Below are 16,496 nucleotides of genomic sequence, written 5' to 3' on the forward strand. Positions count from 1 at the left end.
ATATTTCCATGCTACTCTCTCAATTCGTCCCATCCTCTCCTTCCTCTGCTGCGCCCACAAGTCTATTCTGTCTTTCTGTGTCTCTATTCCTGTTCTGCAAATAGGTTCATCGGTACCATATTTCTAGAGGGAGTCTGCCTTTGAAGCAGCACCACTGGTGATCTGATGAAGGACAAGGACATTCCACACTCCCTACCCCCACCCCACTCTTACTACACCTCGTGTCATGAAAGAGCCATGTCAGAGTCCCAGTGCCAGGGCCACTGGGTCAAATTACCAAACCTCCATACCAAAAAATTAGGTGACTTTCCCATCCACCACACACTCAAGTCCCAAACTTCCTGGATCGATTGCCACCAGAGGAAACAGAAACTGTTCCTTCTCCTTTTATACTACACAACTGCCAGGGGCAGAAGTCACTTTGTCATTTTCATCATCATTAACAGTTACACTGCATCCAGAATCTGTGACATGTTTTAGGATGTACATCAGTTAACCCTTAAAACACACCAGTGAGTATGTTGCTACTCTTTCCACCCTCCTTTTCTCATTAGAACACGAGAAGAGGTTTAAAGGTGATGTCTGCTTCTAGAATTGAATGCTCTGGATGATTTATGCTAAAACAAGAAATGCTTTTGGAATACCGCACATTCAGCCCATTTGGTCCAGAAGTTCAACAGACAAAGTCTTAACAAACTCATCAGATCTACTGGTTGGTGATGGGAAATTCTGATGCTCCCCCTGTACCCTCTGCACAAAAACTTGAAACCACCCAAATCAACTCCTAAATAGCACACCAGATTCAGCCTGCTTTTCTCAAAGATTATGGAGCCAGTTGGTGGGACAGCTGGCCCTGGAGTTCAGCAGGGGCTCTGTCATAACTCCAGTGCATTAGTGACTGGCTGCTGTCAGGACCCTGCTGATGGGTTATTAGTCCAAGCTATGCTGGTAAATTATGTACTTTTCTTAGCGCTAAATAGATCCCATGACTCCCTTGTTAATCACTTTCGAATTTGAGAATTTTCACACATTACAGAGACACATTTGTTTGCCAGGTATGAATAAAGAGCCCTTTATAAACTGTGCTGCTGTCTGCAAAGGCGAATATATAATAAAGCCTTTCTATGGTGTTTTAAATGATGAGACTTTCAAACTCAAACTGTGTGTTAATTAATACTAGGTTGGAGCCCACCCCCCACCCCCTATATATTCTGTAGCTATTGCCTGTGGCTGCTATAAATATGTCTAATTTACCATTTATTTTTAATGATACTAAATTTTAATATTTGCTGTCAGCATGGAATTCCCCTCTGGTGAATCTACTCTATTAGTATTATATTAAAAACAGATTTCCTCGGTTCACAAAAAAATACATGGCCTCTCCAGCTTTAAAAAAAAAACAACACTCAGAAATTAGGATGAATTATTAATTTGTAACATCTGTGATTGGGTTATGTTACACTGCGAAAATCCCATGAGATGCAGGCAAGCAGTCCTCTTGAAAATGACTTCATATCTGAGTGCTCTGGGGACACAAGGCCAGGCAATGTGTCACCATGGCCTGTCCCTGATGAATGGCTGGATGGGTTCCATGAATTGTAAATGGAAACATTACTGGTGTCACTTACACTTAAGGATGAAATGGTTGGTGTTCCCTTCTCAACAGATATTAGTTTACATTGTATATTGTGATTGACAGAGGCATGAATCTGTCAACAATCAGTCTGGAGGGGTTTTTTTTCTTTTTGTCTCCCACTGAGAGCAGCTTTATAAAAGCTTAAAGTGGACATGTGATTCCTTTCCTATTCCGTACTACCTTTAAATTCCCTAAAAGCGATTTGGGTTTCAATGAAATTAACTACCCCCCCCCCACCAAAAAAAAGTTAGAAGTTATTTACTTTGAATATTAATCTCTGAAGAGGTTTTCATATAATGCATATTATTAGAATCCAAGGTACATGTCAGAAAAGCATTATTCACGAAAAGACTTGACTAGGCTTGGACTAGAACCAACCATCTGTGTGATCCCTAATATGAGTTTTTGAACACGTTCCAATAGGCCTCTTTTCCCTAGATGTTAAAATAGGTAAAGTGCTTCTTAAGTGCAGGATTTGTTTGGTTTTTTTTTCAAATGTCTTTTCATAGCCTAGAGTTTTCAAGTATGGAGTATTTCATAGCTTGATTCGGAAGCTTGTCAGGAAAGTTCCAATAATATCCTTTCTCTACTCCATTACTAACTTATGCATCACTGACTCCTTCATACTAGGAATACTCTGTAAAGGACTGTGATGTTAATTGGTGAAAATGAAATGCCTCTTGAGTAAGGCAGATTAGTTTTATAAAACATACTAAAAAAGATTAAAATATGTAAATCTTTACATATGCAAATCCAATTTTCTTTTATATATTTCAGAAGAGTCCCTGAATCCCAATCAAGGCCCTTAATTCAGTGTGAGTTAGCCTAAAGTTTTTCTACTGTGAAAACGTTTCCTGGTTTCTGTAGACCAGTAATCACCATCTTTTCCTTTTTATTCATTTACAAGGTTAATAATGATGAGATTATACAATCTTTTAATGAAATATATTTTTTTTACTTTAAAATTTCTTACCACTTCCAAGCAGTCAATGATCTTGGTTAGTTTATCTTCAGGTAAATTCTTCAGCAAGGATACACTTCAAAATTAAAAAGAAACCTTTATTTAATTATCTTCCTGAATTAAACTACAAATATACACCTCTACATAGATTTATACATGCATTTACACAAATATTTTAATTTTTCCAAAGTAAACCTCCATATATATCATACATAAATAACTGAATTTCAAAATCATATTGTAAATACACTGAAATTATACGATCACATAAAACAGCAGACATTTATCCTAGGCAAATAAAAATTGTAAGACGCCATGAAAGGAAAATGACTAAATTTTTTTTAGAGAAAAAAAAATGTTTACATTTATTGTTGGCTTTCAAAGTGAATCACATCCAGAAATGTGTTCCACATCTCAAAATCTCTTTTATTAGCATGAATGAGGTCCTCCACTTCCAGAGGAGGATCAGATTTTCATCTAAATCCTGTAATTAAGTTAAGACTGAATCCAGGGGGAACATAGGAATTAGCATGGAAATCATCTTTGATTATTAGTCATATTGTACAATCTTTTAAAATTAATGGTAGCCAGAGGCATGCAATAAGAACAATTTTACAGATAATAATAATAAACAGAGAAGGAAAAGAACATTGAAATTATTTGAAAAACAAAAATTCCACTCAGTATTATTAACTAATCAATATGCTTAAATTGTACTTTTAAAGAAATTTCTACTTTACCTATTTTCACTCAGGACCGTTGATAGAATTTCTGTAAAGTAAATACTTTTTTCTTACCATCTAAAATTTGACACCGCTAAAGAAAAAAATGATGCTCCTCCATAAATACACGATTGGGTCTGATTTTCAAAAAGAGAGGTCTAAGCTGATTCTCGCACAGTGCTTCAGGAGGCATGTATCCAGGAGCCGTGTCTAAGAACTTTTGCATCTGAATCATTTGTAATTGTGAAACACTGGAACACCCCCAGTGGTAGAGCAGTCAATGCACTGTGATTGAATCAGATGACAGAACTCTACAACAGAAGAAATGACCGCACTAACCAAGCATATGAACCTTAATAAAAGGAACTGAGTAAAAAAAGTGACTTGCAAAAATAATGCCAATTTTGTAAAATTCAAAACTAGGCTAAACCAAGCTACGGGCAAAATAATAAGAAATACCAAGTAGATGAACCTTAACAAAAGGTATTGAGAAAAAAAATTGACTTGCAAAAATAATACCAATTTTGTAAAATTCAAAAGTAGGCCAAACCAAGCAAGAGGCAAAATAATAAGAAATACCAAGGTTATGATTACCAAATTTCAGAATACAGACTAATCCAAGGAGAGGAGATACCCCAAGGAAGGCTAGAAAATGACCACAGGAGAGCATATGAGAACCCCAATAGCACTGCTAACTTTCTACTTATATTGGGCAGTAGCTTGATACACTCATTCTGTTATTATATCTTATAACTTACATATGTACTGCACATCATTTGATATATGTCAAATATTTCATAACATGCTCAGTCACTCAGTAGGGTCTGACTCTTTGCAATCTATTTACTGTAGCTCGCCAGGCTCCTTCAGTCCGTAGGATTTTTCAGGCAAGATTACTGGAGTGGGTTGCCATTTCCTTCTCCAGGCAATCTTCCCAACCCAGGGATTGAACCCACATCTCCTGTACTGCAGGTGGATTCTTCACTGCTGAGCCATCGGGAAAGAAGATGTAAATAGAAAAAGAGCTTGTTGTATATTATGAAGCAAACACAAATGTATTTCTCTAATATGTCTTCTTGCAGATGAAAGGTAAAAGGGTTAACCAGAACCTTTTTTTCTGTATAGTGGCATTTACTGTAAGGGAATGCTTTTTGTTCCTTTGGTTTAATTGATTAACACATGCCAATCATGAAAGTTCTAATTCTGGTCCAAACTGGGATCTATAATGTTAGTGAAAAATATGTCCTATAAGCTTGTCACCCTTGGGGGTTGGTAAGGAAATTAATATGAGAAAAAGTCTTTAATCTGTCTCCTATCTATGAAGGCAGAGATTAGGTTTGTCTTGTTCACCACTGGATTCACAGTGTTTAGGCCTGGAATACGTATTGGTTGAAAAAACGTATGAATGAGATAACAAAAAGAAGAAAGGAAAGTAAAAAGGAAGGAACGTGCACTAGTAAATTCTCTTGAGTTCCTTCCACTGAGGCAGAACACAGTAGATTTCAAGGGAACGAACCACTATTGCCTAGTGGCTCAGGTTTTATCTCAGACATGATGCAACCATAGACACTGGTTTATTTATGTATCCCCGTGTGGTCCTTGCATTAGTTTTAAATACAGACCTGTGTTGCTCAGTTGCTGGATTTTGAGATAACCTGTGGCTCAGACAGTAAAGAATCTGCCTGCAATGCAGGAGACCCAGGTTCAATCCCTGGGTTGGAAAGATCCCCTGGAGAAGGGAATTGCAACCCACCCCAGGATTCTTGCTTGGAGAATTCCATGTACAGAAGAGCCTGGTGGGCTACAGTCCATGGAGTGGCAGAGAGTCAGAAACAGCTGAGCAACTAACACAAATACTCAGGTAGACCCCACAACCTGATGGATAAGGTGTTGATTAGCATATAGGTAAGGCACCTGCTTGTCATTACTGCAGCTCTCTTGCAGGAGTCATTATTGTGTCTGGGAAAGAATATCAAAGAGAGTCCATATGAAAAACCTCAATGTTCTACTGATTAACAATGCCTCTGTTCAGTATTCACTGAGTCCTCACTATGGGCTAGGCACTGCACATTTCTAAAATCATTGACTCTGCAGGATAGTTATGCAAGATAAACTTAATTATACTTAAAAAGAACTCAGAATTTGTTTTTGGAAAGTGCAGGATATTTTATTGTTATTATCACTTATTACAGGTTACATATCGTTACAGTACACATGGCAGCTTCAGAGACGGTCAAATCTCCCCCAAAACACACAGAAAGATTTTAAATAAGAAACTTATACTTGCAAAAAAATGCTTTTAATGTGTTGCTGACTTTTTTTTTTAGCTAAATAGGTACTTGTTTCTCTATAATTTAATCCATCCGAGTAGTTGGGGGTTCAGAACAGTTTACAAAACACATATGTTTCAAGGCTCCATGTCATGATGGCAAGCATAATAACATTTTTAGCAAGTTAATTTGCTACAAATAATAGTAATTTGGAAGATAGTGTTTCTATGCCAATGAGAAAATGTCTCAGGTGAAGCAAATAAGGACAGTAAAATAATTTAATATTATTTTAAGCAAAGCATTATTACCTTTTGTTATTGACTTTCAAACTAAGATATCTTTAAAAGTCAATTGAGCAACCCAAATGAATATTTTAGGAATTTTTTGGACATTATTCTATACTATGTGAAATGACTCCATCAACACAAAGGGCAAAATTAGCAAGAGAAATAAATCAGTGAAAAGGCTAATGGGAATGAAACACAAATTTTCATAGATAGTGGCACTTACTGCAAGAAAATACTTGTGTTCCTTTGGCTTAGTCATGTGGAAAATGCTTAAATAAGAAAAGCTATAGTAAAATAATTACTCTGATAAAACCAACATACCCACAATATGGCTAGACCAGCTTCTCCTTCTGCCATCAATGTGTTACTCTTACCTTCTGAGGAAGTTTCTGTACTGTTCATCTCTAGCTTGAGCTGTCCTTCTCATTATATTCTGGAATACCTCTCGATCTAGTGCCCATGTTTTAACATTGGTAATAGCTTTAGAAAAATCAAGAAAATAATAAAACTCTGTTGAGCTCTTATATTAAGAAAACATTCCAAAATGTTAATCAATCAATTTTTCATGTACTGTCATAAAATTATCTTTCTTGGAAAACGCATTATTTAAACACACAAAATGGAAGGAAGTAGTGATGTAAAGAGTAGGTAATTTTATAAAATCATTTTTGGCTTTGAAATGAACCATGATTTGGAAGTGAGCAGCAAAAGATTTCCATTCTAATTATGTTTTGCTTAGGATGATATTAAAATTAGTTTGCAATTCTTAATTACACACTGCATCATCAGGATGTATTTTAGATTTGGGCTGTGATACATAAGAAAGCCAGCCAGCCTGCATCTATTCCAGAAAGTGAAGAATTCACAAGCAGATAATTGAAAGTTAAAGGTCTCTGCTTGTGAGTCTGTTTTTATGTCTTTTTATGTTGTTTAGACACCGTTGCTAACGAGAGCCAATATATTTTAAGAATCTCTATGGTTACTTTTACATAAAATATATAAAATCACTTTCAAAGAGATTATGCAAGACAGTTTTTGAGACAGCCTTTTCATAGGAAAGACATTAAAAGCAAGAATATAATCTAAAAAGGAAGAGAAGCAGAAGAAGTCACTCCAAAAAATCTATATGAAATTATGATAGTGAGATTTTTTTTTTATAGCAGTGATGAGAGCCTACAGAATAAACCAAAATCAAAATCTCTGGTTTACTAAACTTCAGAGTGAATTAGAATTATTTTGACATTCTTGTTAAAAATAAAGATCCCTGGGCCCCATTTCCAGAGATTGGAGTGGAGCCTTAGAATCTGCATTTTTATCAAATACTGAAACGATGCTCACAAAAAAAACCTAGTCCCAAACATTGAGAAACACTAGATCTAAGTTAATTCAGAAGAAAACATGATATGACCATGAATAAAGTCAATAAAAACAAGAACCCCAAGGAAAAGCAATTGAACTAATCTCAAAAATCACTTAGGAAAACCCTCATTAATTAATCCATATCCTTTTTGATATTTACACATTTTATTGGTATAATTACTTTTTCTGATTTATAATATGGTCATCACCTCATGGAGAAGAGAAAGCAAACATTCTGGATGAGCCAAAGACAAATATCTACACAGTAAAAAGTTGACATTTGCAACTAAGGCAAACACTAGAATCAATTATGCTTAAAGCCATATTCACATTTTAAATACAGGTATCCAATGGGAAGGTTTCTTTAAGCTTGAATCATTCAGACAAGTGCTTCAATATAAATCCTTTTATGAGCATTGCCTTTCTATTAATAAGAGCATAAGGGGCACAGCAGGAGACAAAAAGACTCAGGATGCAACAGTGACTTAGACTGTCTTTAACACTGTGTAGCAATTGAAAACTAGAGCATTTCTTCTTCTGTTACCTTTCACAGAGGCAGTTCTTGTACAGTTGTATAAAATGGCTAGCTCCCCAAACGTGGTCCACATAGGGATGGATGACAGCAATTTCTCCCCTTGGGACACCTCTAGTCGACCCTCTATCAAGTAGAATGCAAGAACACACAAATAAGCAAAATCCATCGAGATTCCATAAATTAAAAGAAAACAAGCAGCAGGTACACAAAGCATCTAGGTGAGATATCTTACGATTCTCATTGTAATAAAGTGGTTAGGAATGCAGACTGAAGCCCACTCTCTATTAGTTGATTAGCATTAAGAGGTACCCACTCTGCATGGGTTCCTTGTCAATAACAGAGATAAAATTAATCACATTCACTTCATATGGTGGTGATAAGTAAACAAGTTACTATAAGTAGGATCACAGAACCACAGACGGCTCACCAGTGCCACCTAAGTGTTAGCTCTTAGGGATTTCCTGGTGGGCCAGCGGTGAGGACTCAGCGCTTCCACTACAGGGGGCATGGGTTTGATCCCTGGTTGGGGAACTAAGATCCTGCAACTGTACAGAGCAGCCAAAAATATATATATATATTGTCAGTGTTATTATCGTTACAAAGCTCTTTCCCTGAAGCAGCAGATGGCAAATGTTTCATTAAAATTCATTCTACTCCCCCAAAAATGCAGCACATGATACTTCTTTTGTACAAGAAACAGAACAATCACTGCATGTCCTCAAAACACAACAAAGGTGTTTACACTGCTAGAAAGACTAACTTGTCACAACTGAGAAGTGTGCTGGCCCTGGAGTCAGCCTGCCTGGCTCTGACTCGTCACTGGCTGTGTGACCTTGGGTAAGTTACCTCATCATGCCTTGTTCATTGCTTAAGCCCTCATTCATTGAAGTGAATTAATAAACGAAGTCACTAAGAAGAGTATAGCAAGAGAATTAAAAGACAAGCCACAGACTGAGAGAAAATATCTTTTTTGCAAAAGATACATCTGATGAAGAACTGTTTTACAAAATACATTAATGCAAAGAACTTTTAAAGTTCTTCAATAAGAAAACAGCCCAATTAAACAGGCCAGACTTTACCAGACACTCACCAAAGAAGACATACAGATGGAAAATAAGCCTATGAAAAGATGCTCCACATCACATTTATCAGGGAAAAACAAATTAAAACAATGAGATATCACTCTGCCCCTAATAGAATGGCCAAAATTGAGAACACTGACAACACCACGTGTTGGAGAGGACGTGGAGCAATGGGAACTACCATACGCTGCTGGTGGGAATGCTAAATGGGACACCCAATTTGGAACAGTTTGGTGGTTTCTTACAAAATTAAACACACTCTCACCATACAATCCAGCAACTGTGCTCCTTAGTATGTATTCAGAGCTAAAAACCTAGGTCTACACAAAAACCTACACACAGATGTTTACAGCAGCTTTATTCATAATGGTCAAAACCTGGAAATGACCAAAATGTCCTTCAGTAGGTAAATGGATAAATAAACTGTGGGGGGTGTGTGTGTGTGTGAGTGTGTGTGTGTGTGTTAGCCATTCAGTCGTGTCCAACTCTTTGGGACGCCATGGACTGTAGCCCGCCAGGTGGGACCCCATGGACTGTATGGACTGTAGCCATGGACTGTAGCCCGCCAGGCTGCAGGCTTCCTCTGTTCATGGAATTCTCCAGGCAAGAATACTGGACTGGGTTGCCATTTTCCTCTCCAAGGGATCCACCCGACTCAGGGATCGAACCCAGGTCTCCTGAATTGCGGGCAGATTCTTTACCACCTGAACCACCAGGGAAGCCCAAAACTGTGATACATCCAGACAGTGAAACCCTATTCAGTGCTAAAAAGAGATGAGACACTAATCCATGAAAAGACAAGGCAGAACCTTAAACACATATTACTAAGTGAAAGAAGTCAATCTGTAAAGGCTAAATAATGCATGATTCCAACTATATAACATTCGAGAAAAGGGAAAATGAGGGAGAAAATTAGATTAGCGGTCGCCAACAGTTGGGGGAAGATGAATAGGCAGAGCACAGAGGATTTTCAGGACAGTGAAAATACTCTGCATGATATTATAATGATGGCTATATATCATTATACATTTGTCTCAACCTATAGACTGCAGAACACCAAGGATGGACTTCGAATGATTATAATGTGTCAATGTAGGTTCATCTTTGGTTATTAAAAACAATATCTTTCTAGTGAGTGATGTTAATAACAGGAGAGGCTATGGTTATGGGTAGAGGGTATATGGGAAATCTCTGTTCCTTCCTATCAATTATTCTGTAAACCTAAAACTGTTCTAAAATTAAAGTCATAAAAAGAAAGAGCACTTGACAACAATCTTTAGCTAAGCAGAGGCTGGGGGGAAGGAGAGGTAACTTCCTCACAATTCTTCTGCCTAGGTAATTCTCTCCTTTCCTTTCAAATGCAAACAAACCATAGTTAATCAAGTGTTAGTCGCTGGGTCCTGTCCAACTCTTTGTGACACCATGGACTGTATCCCACCAGGCTCCTCTGTCCATGGAATTCTCCAGGCAAGAATACTGGAATGGGTAGTCATTCCCTTCTTCCGCAGATCTTCCTGACCTAGGGATTGAACCCTGGTCTCCTGCATTGAAGGCAGATTCTTTACTGTCTGAGCCACCAGGGAAGCTCATTAGCTAATTAAAACCATACGTAATAAGACTTATATTCTTACAGGAAGAAAATGGCAGGGTTATTTCTCTTTCCCTTGAAGAACTGGTCTTTCCTTCTCCTAATTCACAGCTAAGTACAACAGCTCTGGGTCAGCTCTGTCCACCCATTCATTCAATGCACCTGATCTGAATACCTATGTTGTGCCAGGAGCTAGTCTGGATGCCAGACAGATAGGGCAGACAAAACAGAGAAGATATTTACTCTGTTACAACTTACACTCTAGTAAGAAATAAACTCCATTTTGGCTCCAAATCTTATAAGTTAGATATGCAATTTAATAATTTCTCATTATAACCAAATTCTATTCCATCAAAACCACTTAGCTGTACTGCTGAGTTGCTATCATGGATCTTTATGCATTTCAAGTGTTTTCCTAATTGGTTATGGCTCATGGGATTTGAACCACACCGAACATGATACAGAATGCCAAAAGTTTAAGCTAAGTATGCTTTTACTAGTTGGTATTCTTGCTATATTTTATAAAGGGGAGATTTTGAATAATGAACTAATTTGCTGAATCAGTTCAATCACACAATCCAACTCTTAGATAACACTGTAATTAATTCAAATATGAAATCACCCAATTTTCATTTCCATGTGTGCTATAGCCCTGACTTCAGTAACTATATCGATATTGACATCTACCTTTTCAACCCCTTCTCTCCCCAAACCTTTCATCAGAGTCACTAGCAAGGAACAAGACAAGCTAACATGAGTTTCTAATCCTTCCTAGCAGGTTTCATAAATATTGGTTGACTTAAGCACCTATCTACTCTTGCCTGAGTGTTCTAGTGTTGCTAAAGCAGAAGTGAAATATCCAAGAAAAAAGCTGAAAGAGGGCAAAATTGCTTAGGGTCACCTATTCCTAAAACTTGAAGGCTGGCTAAATTAAGAATACGATTCACTTCTTGGGTAGAATAATTACTTGGGGATGACTATAATTTTAAGTGTGCCTACAAACATGTATACAGCAAATAATACACTAGTAACTATGAAACTGTCAAGTTTAAAGAATCAAAATATAGAAAACAACCTTTTACCACACTACCAATAGAAGAAAATGTGTGAGTGCATGCTAAGTCATTTCAGTCATGTCTGACTCTTTGCGACTCCATGGACTTGTAACACGCCAGCTCCTCTGTCCATGGGGATTCTCTCGGCAAGAATACTGAAGTGGGTTGCCATGCCCTCTTCCGGGGATCTTCCTGACCCAGGGATCGAACCCACATATCTTACGTCTCCTGCATTGGCAGGAGGGTTCTTTACCACTAGCACAACCAGGAAATCTGATAGAATAATACATGCATATTAATTTGTTTGGATAGGCAACTTTTGCTCCACACCTAAGGCCTCAAGGAAACAAGAATCATAAAAGCATTGCTCCTCTTTGTTTCTTAGTTTCTGTGATTCTTTTCACCCCTCCTTGCTAAAAACAGATCTGTCTAAACTTGTACCGCTTACCAGAATGTAACCTCCCATAAAAATCATTTCTTTTTTTTAATATAAATTTATTTATTTTAATTGGAGGCTAATTACTTCACAATATTGTATTGGTTTTGCCATATATCATCATGAATCCACCACCAGTGTACACGTGTTCCCCATCCTGAACCCCCCTCCCACTCCCCTCCCCATACCATCCCTCTGGGTCATCCCAGTGTACCAGCCCCGAGCATCCTGTATCATGTATCGAACCTGGACTGGCGATTCATTTCACATATGATATTATACATGTTTCAATGCCATTCTCCCAAATCATCCCACCCTCACCCTCTCCCACAGAGTCCAAAAGACTGTTCTACACATCTGTGTCTCTTTTGCTGCCTCGCATACAGGGTTATCGTTACTATCATTCTAGATTCCATATATATGTGTTAGTATACTGTATTGGTGTTTTTCTTTCTGGGAATCAGTTCTAATGAGGTGGATGAAACTGAAGCCTATTATACAGAAATCATGTCTTATTCACATACGTCTCCCTCAGAACACCCAAAACCCAAATATGGCTTTGATCATATTTGACCATAAATAAAATTTTATAAATTTGAAAAAGCATTGTTTAGATGGCCAGGAAGCAAAATAAAAGGCCACAGCACATTCCAGGTTAGCAGTCCATCTGGGCAAGCTAGTTAACTTTTTTCCCTAAAACTCAAAAAGTTGAGGCAATTCAGAATTTGACAGAGCATTCAATAACGACAAGTCCTATTCAGATAATTTCTTACTTCTGTATCAAAAAAAAAATTGTTGAACTCCACTACAAGATTTGATATGCATTTGACATGCATCTGAGAAATAAATCCTTTTCCTTCTAACTATTATGATCTACCTAGCATGGAAGCATGTTCAAGTGATCGGGTATGGAGGAATTTCTTTAAATGGTTCTAAATACACCAGCCTTAATCTTAAGGCATTTCATTTGACTTATCTATTGTGTGCACCATGTAGGAAGTCCAGCTGTTGGTTAAATGCAACTAAACGATCTTTTGAAATCATTGGGATATAACCAAACTATTTAACAGAGCCACAAAAATAACTGTTTTCTTTTTCATGGTACAACAGTGTAAAAGGTCAGCACAAGCAGTGGCATTCTGAATATTCTAAACACCTTTCTGAAGTTGTTAAGTGTCACTATAATTAAAGTATGAACTTTCAAATCAGATTGTTAAATTTGCATTCTGTCTCCACCACTAATAAGCTGCATGGCCTTGGGTAAGTTACTTAACCTCTCTGTGACATAGTCCACATTAGTAACATGAAGATATTAGCACTTGCCTAACAGAATTAGTAAGCTGAAATAAGATCTCTCTATTAAATATTCAGCAGGATGCTGGACATATAGAAAGCATTCTATAAATATTAGCTATTAACATCAGGATGATTTGACCAACAAATATTATTATTTCATGAACTCAATCTGTTATATTTTCTACAAATAGAACAACCAATTTTGCATTTTTATAAGTATGTGCAAAAAAATCATTAAACAATAGGCAAATATTTGTTATATGATAACTGTAAAAATCTGTGAAACCCACCTGCCAGTACAAAGATATGGTTTCCTGGTTCTCCTTGCTTAATAATGTAGCTCCCTTGCTGGTAGTTTCTCCCATACATGCATTCCACCATGTCTTTGATCTGCTGAGGATCCAGTCTCTTCAGAAATTGATTTTTATTAAGGGCATCTGTAATGAGCTTCTTCTCACTGATGTAATGGAAAGGAAATGTTGAGTTACAATTAGTGAAAAACATCTTTATTCTTAATATTACTACCCATGTGTTTACAACTTTAACCAGTCAATCCTAAAGGATTTCAACCCTGAATATTCATTGGAAGGATTGATGCTGAAGCTGAAGCACCAATACTTTGGCCACCTGATGTGAAGAGCTGACTCATTGGAAAAGACCCTGATGCTGGGAAAGACTGAAGGCAGGAGGAGAAGGGGGTGACAGAGGATGAGATGGTTGGATGGCATCACCGACTCAATGAACATGAGTTTCAGCCAACCCTAGGAGACAGTAAAGGACAGGGAAGCCTGGTGTGCTGCAGTTCACAGGGCACCAGAGTCAGACACGACTTAGCAACTGAATAACAAAAACAACAATTCACAACTTTTCCAGCATGGACAAAAAGTCTTTTCTAGCTCCACCAACACTTGACCCTTATAACTACCATTCATTATGTGGAAATCCTTTGAAAATATTTTTGAATATTTTTCTGTTAATCATGATGAAATCAATTTCATCATCACTTTTAATTGTCATCATCACAAATGTAGCAATCTTCAAGATCTCTAGGTGCAATACTAAGGCACATATGATTTTTAAATGGAAAAGGGGCAGGTCTATTTGATAGATAGAAGGTTATGTAAGAGACTATAACACAGTACTTACCTAATTCCTATGGTGCTAGTCATTTTTATCTTATTTAACCCTCACTACTATTCTGTGAGATAGTGACTATTTCTACTTTTAGAAAAGTAGACTAAAAGCTGGGCGTCCCAGGTGGCACTAGCAGTAAAGAACCTGCCTGTCAAATGCAGGAGACTTAAGAGATGGCGGTTCGATCCCTGGGTTGAGGAGGGCACGGCAATCCATTCCAGTATTCTTGCCTGGAGAATCCCATGGACAGAGGAGCCTGGCGGGCTACAGTCCATAGGGTCGCAAAGAGTCGGACACGACTGAAGGACTGAGCATGCACACATAGACTAAAAGTTGAAATGCAACTATTTCCCCCCGCCCCAGGATTTAAATCTAAGTCTATAAGTCTGAAGTCTGTGCTGCTTCCATTCCATCTCTTTCTTATTCTGAGCTGGAGAAGTCGCCTCCCCTGGGACTCATAAGGTTTGATCAGACATAGACGGTGATGGTGATAGTTTGGTTTTGCTTATGTTTTAACTCTTACTATGCCTAGACTAGACAGAACCTACATTTACAATCTCACAGCATATTTAGTCCCCACATCAGAGGTCCATTTGTTGATAATCCTAGAACACTTCAGTTTCTTTTGGAAAAGAAGTAGCTCAAAGCAATTACCTAATCATCGTCACCATAAATTTAAAATGTTCTAATTAGCATATTATATTGGTAGTTATCTTAGAATTATGTGCTGGAAGAAAAGTTGCCTTGTGGGCTAAGTCAGAAACTTTACACAATATATTTGCTTTCACTCAAATACAGTGTTTTGTTTTGTTTTTTTTTAATCAGGGTTTTGTCCTGTATTTTTCATTCAAACTCTCTCCCATCCCTAGCTTTGTGTTTAAAAATTGTGATTTTTTCTACACAGCAAGTTCTCAAGGGATTTCTCTGGAAGTCCAGTGGGTGGGATTCAGCACTTTTACTGCCAGGGCCTAAGGTTGAATCCCTGGTTGGGGAACTAAGACCTCACATGCCTCATGGTGCAGCCAAATTGAAAAAAAAAAAGAAAGAAAGAAGGTTCTCCAATCCAAAGTAAAAGTTCATGGAATTAGTACTTTATGATCCTCTTCATCAAGTCATAGGCTCCATGAAGGAAACAAAACACTCTTGTATAGAAATTCCTTCTTCCCTATAGTGACTCCCTCAGCCTCAGAGTCATCCAGACTCTCAGAGTACCTTGAAAACTTCCTTCCTCTTTCATTTAATCTATCACCAAATCTTGTAAGTTCTCTTTACAAAATATCACTGTTATCCATTTTAGTTTCCACTTCCAAGGATGTCACCACATCCAAGAAAAAAATTCTTAGGTCTGGATGATTTTAACAGCTTCCTTATGGTTTTTCAGCTTCTAATCTCTTACCCGTGTCAGTCGGTTCAGGCACTCGGTCGTGTCTGACTCTTTGAGACCCCATGGACTGCAGCACACCAGGCCTCCCTGTGCATCACCAACTCCAGAGCTTAATCAAACTCATGTCCATCGAGTCGGTGATGCCATTCAACCATCTATACTCTGTCAGCCCCTTCTCCTCCTGCCTTCAGTCTTTCCCAGCGTCAAGGTCTTTTCCAATGACTCAGTTATTCGCATCAGGTGGCCAAAGGATTGGAGTTTCAGCTTCAGCATCAGTATTTCCAATGAATATTCAGGACTTATTTCCTTTTGGATGGACTGGTTTGATCTCCTTGCCATCCAAGGGACTCTCAAGAGTCTTTTCCAACAACCACACTTCAAAAGCATCAAGTTTTCAGCACTCAGCTTTCTTTATGGTCCGACTCTCACATCCATACATAACTACTAGAAAAACTATAGCTTTGACTAGACAGACCTTTATCAGCAAAGTAATGTCTCTGCTTTTTAATATGCTGTCTAGGTTGGTCATAGCCTTTCTTCCAAGGAGCAAGCATCTTTTAATTTCATGGTAATTACTTACCCCTGTAAGTGGTAATTACTTACCCCTGTAGTCCATCCTATACCATACTATCAGATTAATTTTGGTAAAAAACTAGGTAAAAAAAAAAAAAAAACAACATCCTATACCACACTATCAAATTTAGTTCAGTCAGTTCAGTTGCTCAGTCGTGTCCGACTCTTTTTGACCCAT

At 37.7% G+C, this 16,496-nt stretch overlaps 1 protein-coding gene across 1 annotated transcript in view; it reads right to left on the reverse strand.

Annotated features, from left to right (window-relative positions):
* The window catches only part of PRKG2 (protein kinase, cGMP-dependent, type II), a 124,327-nt gene that overhangs the window by 69,953 nt on the left and 37,878 nt on the right, over nucleotides 1-16,496 (reverse strand). The window contains exons 3-6 of the mRNA XM_010845909.1: nucleotides 13,518-13,684; nucleotides 7,780-7,893; nucleotides 6,251-6,356; nucleotides 2,610-2,673 (exon numbers count right to left, since the gene is read on the reverse strand). Coding sequence (XP_010844211.1) covers nucleotides 2,610-2,673; nucleotides 6,251-6,356; nucleotides 7,780-7,893; nucleotides 13,518-13,684 — 451 coding nt within the window. The remainder of the gene's footprint in view (nucleotides 1-2,609; nucleotides 2,674-6,250; nucleotides 6,357-7,779; nucleotides 7,894-13,517; nucleotides 13,685-16,496) is intronic.

The sequence above is a fragment of the Bison bison genome, unplaced genomic scaffold (assembly GCF_000754665.1).
Source record: "Bison bison bison isolate TAMUID 2011002044 unplaced genomic scaffold, Bison_UMD1.0 scf7180017864228, whole genome shotgun sequence".
Taxonomy (NCBI): domain Eukaryota; kingdom Metazoa; phylum Chordata; class Mammalia; order Artiodactyla; family Bovidae; genus Bison; species Bison bison.